We start from the raw sequence: 12,759 nt of genomic DNA, 5'->3' as shown, positions 1-12,759 counted from the left end.
CTTAAGTTTAGGACTTCAATCATGCAGTTTCCTGGGGCATGTATGGGATGAATCTTGGATACCTTTTATAGTTTGAAAATTGTACCTGATAAAATCAAGATAAGTTTTCCCATGTTGCACAGGTTTCTGGTTTGCCCAGAGTAAATAATTTCTTCTTTTTTAGGTGGATCACTCCAGTGTTGCTCCTGATTGATTTCTATGAAAAAACAGCCATTTCCTCAAAGAGGAGAGCCCAAATGACTAAGGTACATAAAACAGTATATGTTTTATATACCGTGTATATGGTGAGCAGAACAGCTGAGCTTCTTGAGGCAAGAATAGACCAGAAGAGAATATGGGATAGTGGTATTAGAAAAAATGTAAAGCTGTCTGATCAAGGCATAAATCTCTTGAGGGATCTTGATAATTAGAGTTCTCTTCTGAATTGGAAGTTAGAATTTAGTTTCTTTTATGGAGCTGCTTGCTAAAAGGTCCGAGAATTTACCCTGGAAGTGAATGTTAAAGATGTGTGTTGTCTCCAAAGGAGGAGTGGCTCTTCTGTTATGTGAAGGGCTGAGTGTGCAACAGTTCCTCCAAAAGCAAGTGCTCCTTATATAAAAATTATATATGCCACATCATCTCAGTACCTTCTCAGAAACAGAACTTTTGTTTCAGTACATCTAAAATAACGTTTACCTTCTGTGGAATATAGTTGGAAACAAAAGGAAAGGATCACAGGATAAGAGTAGAGAGTGTTTTGTTCCTATGGAGAACCTCAGGGACGTGAGGGATAAGATATATGAAAACTTATCTCTCGGTTTGCAAAGTATAATAAATGTCCGGTATATTTCCTTTTTCTGGGTTAGTTTTAGCAATGAACACTGATGAAATTACTGTTTCTTCTAAGAGTCAACATTATAAGGAAATACAGTAAAACTCTATGCTCTTATATTTAGTACCTACAGTCTAACAACAACAACTGGCGCTGGTTTGATGACCGCTCTGGACGTTGGTGTAGTTACAGTGCAAGCAACAACAGCACTATTGATTCTGCCTGGAAATCTGGAGAGACAAGTGTGCGTTTCACTGCAGGCCGAAGAAGATACACTGTCCAGTTCACTACAATGGTACAGGTACATGTTCTCTCGATGCCATAAACTTGATTGAAGGAGGGGAATGTGCCAAGTATGCCTTTCCATTTGCTTCTTCCCGAACCAGCAGTCCTGATATGTTATAAGAACAGTATTACCATTACTAAATGGGGTATAGTTTTCAGAGAACTGAGTCTTTCTAAAGCTATATTTTAGGCCAGGAGTCTTCACAATTTGATACTGTCCCACCTGGAAATCAATTTAAGTGTTCAGTCAAGGATTAGGGAGTTGTTGGGATATGGTGTCTGCTCTACTGGAAAGTTTCATAACTTGCTGTAGGGCCTCGTGTATGCCATTTTCTTTCTTAGAACCTTCAGGGTTTCTTTCTGTAAATAATAGGGATGGGATAAATTGCCAAAATTCCTTCCTGTTACAGCATTTTGCCATTGAGTCCCAATTCCCCCATTTCCCCTTAAAATTCTTTTTTCTATAGAGATATTTTTGTCTGTTTGAATTCCTAGGTTAATGAGGAAACAGGGAACCGGCGTCCTGTGATGCTGACACTCCTGAGGGTACCCCGATTGAATAAAAATTCTAAAAACAGCAATGGACAGGAACTAGAGAAGACACTGGAAGAAAGCAAAGAAATGGATATCAAACGTAAAGAAAATAAAACCAGTGGTATGGACTTTCAGTTTTGAATCTTTCAAGGAGGGTCTTACAATAAAGCTAATGTGCCTTTATGGCTTAAATTCTGACCAGTTTCATCATGAGTGATTTCTTACCCTTCAGATTGCTTGGTGACTTAAAGATATATAGTTTTCGTTTTTATATCCTTTTTCATCTGGTCTTTGAATTGGTGTTTGGTATGTTTGTCTTAATAGCACCCAAGTGTTTGGTTACTTCAGAGGGAGAAGATGGAAGGAAATGTCAAGTTAACTGTCTGAACACTTACTTTTCCCATTTGTAGATACCCCCTTGGCCCTAGACAGTACAAATACTGAAAAGGAGACAAGCCTGGAAGAAACAAAAATTGGGGAGATCTTGATCCAGGGCCTGACAGAGGATATGGTGACTGTTTTAATCCGGGCCTGTGTGAGCATGCTAGGCGTCCCTGTGGATCCAGACACTTTGCATGCCACCCTTCGCCTATGCCTGAGGCTCACCCGAGACCACAAATATGCCATGATGTTTGCAGAGCTGAAGAGTACTCGCATGATCTTAAATTTGACCCAGAGTTCAGGCTTCAATGGGTTTACTCCCCTGGTTACCCTTCTCTTAAGACACATCATTGAGGACCCCTGCACCCTGCGCCATACCATGGAAAAGGTGAGTCATTGGTGTCCAGTGGGGTTTAGCTTTATATCATACTTTGTTCTCCTTGGTCTCAGAACAGATCGACTTCTGGTTCTTCTTTGGGTATATAGTTATGTGTTATATATATGCTCTGCCCAGCAAAATTTCCCAGCTGTGTCCTCAGGTGCTTGCTTAGATATGATAGATAATCCCATTGAGTAACATTTAAAAAGTACTAGAAAATAGGATTTTTTTTACCCCTAAACTAGTGATAGCTCTTATCCAGAAAATCCTCTTCACCTAAGAGCCTATTTTCCAACCATTGTGTTTTGGGGTTTGTAAAAATGAAGTTTATCCTTGAATAATAAATTTGAACTGCACAGGTCCACTTATATAAAGATTTTTTTCTAATAGTAAACACTAAAGTACTACCACAATCAGTTGGTTGAATTTGCAGATACAGAACCTCAGATATGGAGAGCCAACTATAAGTTATACGTGGATTTTCAACAGCATGGAGGGCTGGTGCCCCTAACCCCCACAATATTCAAGCGTTGATTATAGTAAAGTTTTTGGAATGTTTATGACTAGGAAAAGCTCTTTACAAATACACATTGTGCACATGAAAACTGAGGTTTATATGTTAATTTTAGGAAACACATAAAGCAATAGAAGAAAGTAATTACAAAAATAAAAATTTTTATGACATCATCTTAAGACTTCAACAGAAGGGTTAGGGGCTAACATCTTACTAGTAAGCCTTTTTTTCCACCATACTTTACAGACTCTTCTTTCCTCTGCTAATTCTTTGTCAGCAGTCACCAGGTGAATGTTACTGAACTTCACTACCAATTTCCTCTCTTGGAACATTGTTTCCCACATTTATATGTAGTGTTGCTATTCACATTTTTGTGCATAGCCTTGTCACATTTATGATTGTTTTTCTTATAAATGCTTAGAAATTGGATCAAAAGGTGTAAATTATTTTGATGCCACTTCATACTTCTTTGTGTATATGAGTATATATCTCACATTCTTCAGATAATTCTTCCTCAGCCAGCTTATTTGATTTCACCTGATAGGAGCAAAGCCAAAAGAAGGAGGGCTGTTAAAGACAGCGTGTACATTGATCCAATGTTAGGAGACAGCCCAACAGAGAAGAAACAACTATATACACAGACAGTATTCTGACTTAAAAACACTTTTAAAATGTTTAAAGCTTAAACAACTTTTTAAATGCTAGGAAAAAATATATAGGTTCTTGTTGGATGACAGAAAAGTTTCTAAACTTAAAGGAAATTTTATTTGAGGGTATAGGGAACGAAGGGATATCAGTGGCAGTTTTAATGTATCAAGTGACAAAATGTAAATGCTTGATAATATCCACTGCAGGTACAGGAGTGGAGAACTAGGCATACACCTACTTTTTGTAGGAGTGGAAATTGATAGAACCACATTGGAGGGTAATTTGGTATTGTCAGTTTAAGATACTCTTTGACCTAGAAATTCTGTGGCCAAGAATTTATCTGAAAACTAAAGTCAAGTATGCCAAGGTACATATATAAGAATGTTCACTGTAGAACTGCTTGTAATATCAAGACTAGACATCCAGTGTCCTACAAAGGACAGAATAAATAAACAATGGCACATAGTGGAATTGCATTTTTCTGTATTTAAAGAATGAGAGTTATTTTACGATTTGGAGCCTGACAGGCAAGATAATGGAGGTTATTATGCTAAACTGAAGGGTATGGCTATAGTGTTTACTATTGGGAAAAAAATCTGCATATAAGTGGACCTATCCAGTTCAGACCTGTTACTCAAGGGTCAACTGTACTTTTACAACCTGAAAAAACAGTGTTTGGAAAATAGGCTCTTGGGTGAAGTAATCCTACAGGGAATGATCTTTAAAACATGAACTTGGTGAAAGGTATCCTAGTCCCTTACTAACAAGTTTTAGTTGAAGAAACCTATACTCCTGGCTGTCATTATCCAAGACTGATGATTGACTTTGAAACTTTAGTTTTGTTCTTATACAAAGTGGGTGTCAGTATTACCTATTTTTAGAGTTTGAACTATTCTGATTTAAAATTGGGACGGCATGTGGGAAGGCTCAGAACTGGCACGTAAATTTGGGAGCTTTAATTTGGAGGAATGATCAGTGATCTAGATATGTTTCCCAGTTTCTATAAGGATTGCATATCGTCTAGTCTAATAGTTGATAGTTTTGGGGGTATGCTGAATGTTGTAACTTTTTTATAAGCCACATTTTTTTGAATTGTGAAGGACTAAAATTCAAAAGACCCAAGTGTGTCTTCCTCCCAAAGATCAAAAGGCTTTCATCCACTGTCTTGAGGGAGAGCTTGGTTGGTATTTTAATCCTTGGTAACTCTTCTGGAATGCAGTTTTGTTTTAGAAAGCGGTCTTTAATCAGGAATGTCCTCCTCTTTACTAGGTTGTTCGCTCAGCAGCTACAAGTGGAGCTGGTAGCACTACTTCTGGTGTTGTATCTGGCAGCCTTGGCTCTCGGGAGATCAACTACATCCTTCGTGTCCTTGGACCAGCCGCATGCCGCAACCCAGACATTTTCACAGAAGTGGCCAACTGCTGTATCCGCATTGCCCTTCCAGCCCCTCGCGGCTCAGGAACTGGTAAGTTTACTATTCTCCTGGCCTTTGAGACATTGAGATCTGTGGCTTAGTATAACTCAAAAATTTTTCTGTGAGGAAGCCTGTAGCTTGGAAAACTTCCTTAGGCAGGCAGTGGGATGTTTGGCTTGTTGATCAAATGGGTCAATTCAGAGGTAGTTCAGTAGCTTCTCTGGTCTTCGCCCTGTAGTAATTCCTGCCAGAGATGCCAAGAACTCATTCAGTCTAGTCCTTGCCTTCCAAGAATTTAGCTTGATATGACAACAGGGATTACAAATGGAGTGATTGGTTTATAGGTAGAGTGATAATTGAGGGATAAGTGGACATGTGACTTATGCAGTAGAAAGTATGCTGTATCGTTAGTATATTCTTGCCAAAAATATTTGAACTATAATTATGAGGAAAAAATTAGATGGGTACAAACTTGAGACATTCCATAAAACAACTGGCCTAGACTCTTTTCCAAAATATTAATGTCATGAAAGGGGGAAAAAATGGAAGGATCTTGTAGATAAAAGGAGATGAGAGAAACCAGCAATCTTAATGGGATGCTGACTCTAGATAAAGGAGATTTGGAGAAATTAGAGTATTTACTGTGTAAAAGATAATATAATTGTATCTGTGTTAAATGTCTTGAGTATTATTGTATTCTGGCTGTATAAGAAAATATCCTTGATCCTTAGATTTGGGTAGACATATTTAGGAGTGGAAAATGATTCTAGATGAAAAGTATATGGATGTTTTTGTACTAACCTTTCAGCTTTTCTGTGGGGTTTGGGGATTTTTGGTTTCTTTTTTAAATTAAAAGTTGGGAAAGGGACTAATTATTTTGGGAGCCCCAGCCTGGCTCTGCCTGTGCTTGGCATTTCTCATGCGTGGTCTCTTTTAATCCCCAAATTTTCAAGAACGAGAAAATTGAAGTTTATTGAAATAATTTGGCCAAGATCCTGTCACAGAACTTGATTTTAAAACCAAATGTCCCCAAATCAAAATCCTGTATTCTTTTTTTACTATTTGATACTGCTGTATTAAATCCTAAGGGATTTAGGGAAGGTAAAAGCCAGCTTTTCTAAGTAGACTCCTTGAACATTGTTTGGAAGTGGCCCTCCACTTCTTAGTCTTTATCAGTTACCAGATGTAGGTATCTGTTTATTATTGACTGATTTTTCTCTGTCTCACTCTGACTTAGCTTCAGATGATGAGTTTGAGAATCTCAGAATTAAAGGCCCGAATGCTGTACAGCTGGTGAAAACAACCCCTTTGAAGCCCTCACCTCTGCCTGTCATTCCTGATACTATCAAGGAAGTGATCTATGACATGCTAAATGCCCTGGCTGCATACCATGCTCCAGAGGAAGGTATGTAACTAGCCCATCTGAGGAGGCTGGCACTTTGGTTAGGTCACTTTAACCAACCCATGGCTTAGTGAGCACTCAACTATTTCCCCGTGCTCTAGGAATCAAGATGAATAAGACACATAGCCCCCTTCTCTAAAGAACTTAATACACAGTATGAATGATAATAGTCTGACAAAAGGATATGACCAAGGAATGATAAAATGCCGACAAAGGTCCATATAGTCAAAACTATGGCATTTCCAGTAGTCATATGTGGATGTGAGAGTTGGACCATAAAGAAGGCTGAGCACCGAAGAATTGATGCTTTTGAACTGGGTGTTGTAGAAGACTCTTAAAAGCCACTTGGACAGCAAGAAGATAAAATCAGTCAATCCTAAAGGAAATCAACCCTGAATATTCATTGGCAGGACTGATGCTGAAGCTGAAGCTCCAATACTTCAGCAAAATCTGATGTGAAGAGCTGACTCATTGAAAAAGACCCTGATTCTGGGAAAGATTGAGGACAGGAGGAAAAGGGGGCGACAGAGGATGAGATAGTTGGATGGCATCATCAACTTAATGGGACATGAATTTGAGCAAACTGGAAGATGGTGAAGGACAGGGAAGCCTGACGTGCTGCAGTCCATGGGGTTGCAGAGTTGGGCACGACTGATGTTTGAACAAGAACAAAAATGAATGATAAGAATAAGGAGATTGCCCAAATCTTTTATATAAGACTACATCCCATACAGGCAAGAGTGAACAAAGATTAAAAAGGAGATAATAGCATCTTATGAGCATGTTGAAAATAAAATACCAAGTCATCTCTAATGTTTTCATTCTCATAAAACATCTTTGTTGCCCAATATTACAAGGTGTGGCTAGGCTTCCTGACCTTTGAGACCACCATCCCTATCTTTTGTCCTGAGTTAAGGTGCTGCTTTTAAGTACTGGGAAAGTGAAAAATGAATTCCTTGGAACCCAAGGTTCTATTCCAGTCAGATACTTCTGGATTTTATTCATGACATACTTATTTGATAGGTCCCACAGAATTGCCAAAAGTTAATGAGTAGTGCATTTAGCAAGTCAAGAAAATCTGAGTCTTTACTTCAGTGCTTTTCATTTATACAGTACTCTGATCTTTATAAAGCTTCTTGCTTTTCCCACAATTGGAAAACCTTTACCCACCTCCTGAACTCTCCTCCCCCCTAAAAAATAATAATCTACCTATTTATAGTATCCATTTATTGACTTCCCACTGTACTAAGGCAAAGTGTCAGGTATGTTCATTTAAGCTTAGCAGTGACAGCTAAGGACAGTGAGGAGACTACATTGCCTATAATCACAAAACTATTGATAGAATGAGGCTTTCAATCATGCTCTCTCTATATTTCTCGATCAAAGCCTAGCAATATTACTATGTATACAGTTGTAGCAACTTGGAGGAAAATGACCAAGCTTCCAGATGGGCATTAACATTGCACAATGTAAAAAGTTTTGTTTTGTTTTTGTCTTTCTAGCAGACAAATCTGATCCTAAACCAGGGGGTATGACTCAAGAGGTTGGCCAGCTCCTGCAAGACATGGGTGATGACGTATACCAGCAGTACCGGTCACTTACCCGTCAGAGCAGTGACTTTGATGCACAGACAGGATTTTCCATTAATGTAAGTCAGTTCCAACCTTCAATTTTCCTTCTCTTTTTGGTACCTATTACAGGATAAAGGGTTTATGCCAAGAATATTTCAAAGGTGTTAATTTTGATGTATCTATAAATTATCCATTTTCTAAAAATGAAGATTGGGTTGTCCCTGGGATTTTCTTTTTTCTCCTTGGATTAGAAATGTTTCTTTAATTCATTTTTCATTCTCATCTTCCTCTGTTCTCTTTTCTGCCAGTCTTCTAGTGGCTGTATATAATGATACCTTCCCACAGGTTATAGTATATAGATGGGAAATGTGGTTAAAAGATAGACAAAGAGAGTCAATAACATTTACAACCAGTACCCTGAAAAGGAGTCCTGCCACTTGGGGACAGTTGTCTTTGAAATTAATAATGGCTCAGGAGTTTTCTTCTTCCATAGAGTCAGGTCTTTGCTGCAGATGGTTCCTCCACTGAGACTTCCGCATCTGGGGTATCCCAAGGAGAAGGTAATGGGTTCACTTTTCTCTTTTGCTCTTATTCCTTGAGAGGACAACTTGAAGAAACTGGGTGTCCTGGACAGGCAGTAGAGGAATACAGGCATAATTGTCATGTTTACTTGCCTAAGTGAACTTTCTCGGGGGTGAGCTCAGCATTCTGTAAACAAAAGGTCCATCCCAGTTATCTGAGACCAGATTAAGTTTTTATACTCTTTAGGAATGCAGGAATACATGCAGATCTCCTTAGAGCCAGCAACTCAGGACTGTAGGCCTCATTTCTTACTATTGCTACCAGCTCCAGAAATTACAATGCTTTCTATAGGGTCTTTAGAAGACTGCCATTTGAATGCCCCAGTGAGAGCTGGTGCTATAGGCACAACAGTGTTATTAAGGAGCATCCATTAATGACCAGAGCCAGGTAAATCAAAGATCCTGGGCCAAAGGGCTCAGGCCAGTTTTCTGTATCAACGTTTCACCCATGCCTGTTTTCTTGTTGAGCTCTATTCCATTTTATAGTATGGCATCCTGACCCTGTACCCACCCCTCATTATATGCTAAAATTAATGGAACTGACCATAAAAAAGAATGAAATTTTGCTATTTGCAGCAACATGGATGGAATTGGAGGGCCTTATGCTAAGTTAAATAAGATAAATACAAATATTGTATGACATCACTTTTACATGGAATCTAAAAAATAAAACCAGTGAATATAACAAAAGAAGCATACTAACATACAGAGAGCAGGCTAGTGATTACCAGTGGGGAGAATTAGGCAGGGGCAGTATAGGGGTAGGGGATTAAGAAATTCAAACTATTGGGTATAAACTAAACTATGAGGATATATTAGCGAATATAACCAATATTTTATAATAACTATAAATGAAGTATAGCCATTAAAAATTGTGAATCACTGTATTATACACCTGTAACTGATACAATTTTGTGCTACACTGCAATTCAAAAGGAAATACAATGAATAAATAAAGCCAATGGAATTGTAACTTAACCCCGTAGTGGTTGCTATGGTAACATCCTTTAGTTCTCTTCTTGAAACCTCTGCATATATTTCTTTTGGTAGCTTCCACTAAGACTAATTATAGAACCTTGGTGCCAGTGACACTCTTCTAGCTATAACATTTGCATGGTGGATTCTTGCTTTCTAGCAGCTTCAACAGAGCCCATTGGCTACTTGCCAAGAATTAGAAATGTCCTGTGGATGAGACAGTTCAAGAGCTGCTGCTTCTTGACGGGAAAGAGCTTTGAAATCTAAGTTAAGATGTCCTTAATACCAGACTAGTCCATGGAGATAAGTTTAAAAGGCTAATAATAAAATATTGGTTAGTTCATTTTGTTGGGACTTAATGCTCATATGTAGTATATAGTATGGATGATGGTACTATCATTCAAGGGAAACATCATTGCCCACTGTGTGACAGACTGTGTTTTTGTTTAGTCGCTCAGTCATGTCTGACTCTTTGCAACCCCATGGATTATCTCCCACCAGGCTTCTCTTCCCATGGGATTCTCCAGGCAAGAATACTAGAGTGGGTTGCCATTTCCTTCTCCAGGGGATCTTCCTGACCGGGGGATCAAACCCATGCTTCCTGCATCGGCAGGTGGATTCTTTACCACTGATCCACCAGGGAAGCTGTGTTGGACTATATACTAATAGCTACACTATTCATTTTGGTGTAATCAGATTCGTTCCCTGCACTTAAAGAATTTTGTCTAGTGAGGGTAACATGCACTGTTGTATTTCTGGAACATTATAAGAGGAGGGAAATGGCAGAAGATGTGTGAACATACTGTATCCACAGATTACATCTGAAACCTGACCATCTTAGTTATCTGTCCTTCTACTGCAGTAGGAGGAGGGTGTTCAATTTGCACTAGTAGCCTGAAGTGATGTCCTTTCCCCCGAAGACTTGATTTTGCCAATATTCCTGTGTGGAATTGAACCAGTGTTTGGCTCTTTTTCAACAGTGTCAACTCCGGAGGAGTCTCGGGATGGGAAGAAAGATAAAGAAGGGGACCGGGCCTCTGAGGAAGGCAAGCAGAAAGGCAAGGGCAGCAAACCTTTAATGCCCACCTCCACTATTCTTCGGCTTCTGGCAGAGTTGGTGAGATCCTATGTTGGTATTGCTACCCTGATTGCCAACTACAGCTACACTGTGGGCCAGTCTGAGCTGATCAAAGAGGTAATATTTCTAATTTTTGCTTAATATTTGATACTTGCATCATTTGGATACCTGCTATGTCTTGGATACTTTGCTAGGAACCCATGCATGCTAGCCCAATGCTGAGAGGCAGAGGCCTCTTAAGACACGTTAATGAGCTCACCTTTTTTTTCCATGATTTGGAGCCATCAGGCTCACTTGCCAAGGAATGAGCTGATTACAGTTTATTACTTGTTTTGTAGAAAATCACTTGGTCTGCGTTAGTAGAGACTGCAAAAGGCAAGGTTGTAGTCAGACCAGTCAGGACTGCTAATATAGTCATCTAGGGTAATATAGGATCTTGATGAAATTAGAGGGGGAAATGAATGAGTTGAAGAGAGATTTTAACAGTAGAAATGGATGAGATTGGATTTGGAGGGTAAAGGTGAAATCAAGAACTCAAGAGATGTTTCTTGTTTTATGTTTTTTTATCTTTCATTAGAAGAGGAAATGGTTCAAAGAGAAAATGTGGAATATGAGAGGTATCTGTGGGTCACCTACGTAAAGGTATCTAGGAGACAGGAGAATAAATGAAATACACAATATTGGTGTTTATCTTCCAGATGTATTCACACCTGAGCAAAGACACCTGATGTGGTAACAGTATTGGTAATAAATAGAATATAAAAGCCTAAATGTTCATCAGTAGAGCATGGGAAAGAATGAAGTCATATTTTATATGTCCTGATACAGAATTATCTTCAGGTTGTATTTTTCAAGTGAAAGGGCACTTTAAGAAACCATATCATGTTCCCATATATGTAAGAGGGGTGCCCAAGGAGGGTTTTTCACAAAGGAGACCTTATTTTGGCAGTCACATAGTTATTTTATGGTTAGTAAGCAGTAAAGGGTGTGAGTAGAACAAAGGCAATCATGTTGCAGACAAAGAATCTGAAAGTAGCTGCCATTTTTAAGCTATTTTTATTTTAATCCAAGCTTTAAAATACATACAAAAATACACAACTCCTAAGTGATTCACCAATTAATTTTTCTTGGATGACTACCACTCAAATAAAACATTAGAACCCCCACAAAAGCTACCCCATGCACATCTTTGCACATCTCCCCTTCTCCTTTGAACTTCCATAAACTCAACATTATTTTACATTCATAAATTGACTTTGTACTTTATATAAGTGGAATCTTATAGTATGTCCTCCTGTATCTGGCTTCTGTTGCTTAACATGTTTGCAAGATTCATCTTTATGTGTAGTTGTAGTTTATTTTCATTGCTGTATAGAATTTCATTATATGAATGTAACACAGTCTTCTTATCCATTTTAGTGCTTATAGACATTTGGCTAGTTTTCCTTTTAGAAGTATTAAAAAGTAGTATTGCTATAATCACTCTTATACATGTCTTGGTGAATGTAAGTTCATTGATTTTTGTGTGTGTGTTACATATATAAATTCATACATAAATTCATGTATTTTCTGTTGGATGGTATATGCATAGGAGTGGAATTGCTGGTGGTCTGTTAAGCTTTAGCAACTAGTGTCAAGTTTTCCAGAGCAGTCATGTCAGTCTATATAATTACCAGCACAGCCTATAGGTGTTTGGATTATTTCACCTCCTTGCCAGTATTTGGTATTCCTGTTTTTCATTTTAACTATTCTAATAGGTTCATACTGGTATTGTATTGTGGTTAAAATTTCCTGTCTTTCTTGGCTATATTCTCTTTTGTGAAGTGTCCAAGTCTTATTCTTACTTCTTCTAATTTCTTTATATATTCTGGATATAAGTCCTTTATGGAGTGTGTGTATTAAATATACATTAGACATCTATTTCAAAGCTTATGCCAGTTGTAGTTATAATAATAGCATACTTGTGGAATAAGACATTTAATTGCTAATTTGTGCAATTTAATATGTGTCAAGTGACCTACTTCTGGGTGCTGGATACTCATAGGTGCTTTACAGATACTATTGATAATCCTCCCCTCAGCACTGCAAGGTTGTTAGTATTGCTGTCCTTAAGAGAAAAAGGAGAAGACTCAGAGGGGTCAAAAGCTTGCTCAAGACCACACTGCAGAGTAGCAGGACTAGGATTA

The 12,759-nt window shown here is 38.3% G+C and overlaps 1 protein-coding gene across 14 annotated transcripts in view; it reads left to right on the top strand.

Moving 5' to 3' along the window:
- Positions 1 to 12,759, top strand: part of HUWE1 (HECT, UBA and WWE domain containing E3 ubiquitin protein ligase 1) — a 157,328-nt gene that overhangs the window by 111,221 nt on the left and 33,348 nt on the right. For 13 of the 14 annotated variants that reach the window (XM_070784000.1, XM_019955614.2, XM_019955622.2 and 10 more), the window contains 9 exons: positions 164 to 245; positions 936 to 1,112; positions 1,592 to 1,751; positions 2,041 to 2,399; positions 4,822 to 5,017; positions 6,204 to 6,371; positions 7,871 to 8,016; positions 8,433 to 8,499; positions 10,476 to 10,690. In XM_070784000.1, the coding sequence (XP_070640101.1) occupies positions 164 to 245; positions 936 to 1,112; positions 1,592 to 1,751; positions 2,041 to 2,399; positions 4,822 to 5,017; positions 6,204 to 6,371; positions 7,871 to 8,016; positions 8,433 to 8,499; positions 10,476 to 10,690 (1,570 nt within the window). The remainder of the gene's footprint in view (positions 1 to 163; positions 246 to 935; positions 1,113 to 1,591; positions 1,752 to 2,040; positions 2,400 to 4,821; positions 5,018 to 6,203; positions 6,372 to 7,870; positions 8,017 to 8,432; positions 8,500 to 10,475; positions 10,691 to 12,759) is intronic. The other variant, XM_019955625.2, reaches the window with a different exon arrangement.

Source organism: Bos indicus, chromosome X (assembly GCF_029378745.1).
Source record: "Bos indicus isolate NIAB-ARS_2022 breed Sahiwal x Tharparkar chromosome X, NIAB-ARS_B.indTharparkar_mat_pri_1.0, whole genome shotgun sequence".
Lineage (NCBI taxonomy): Eukaryota > Metazoa > Chordata > Mammalia > Artiodactyla > Bovidae > Bos > Bos indicus.
The sequence above is the reverse complement of the archived record's forward strand: the minus strand, read 5'-3'. Positions and strand labels throughout refer to the sequence as shown.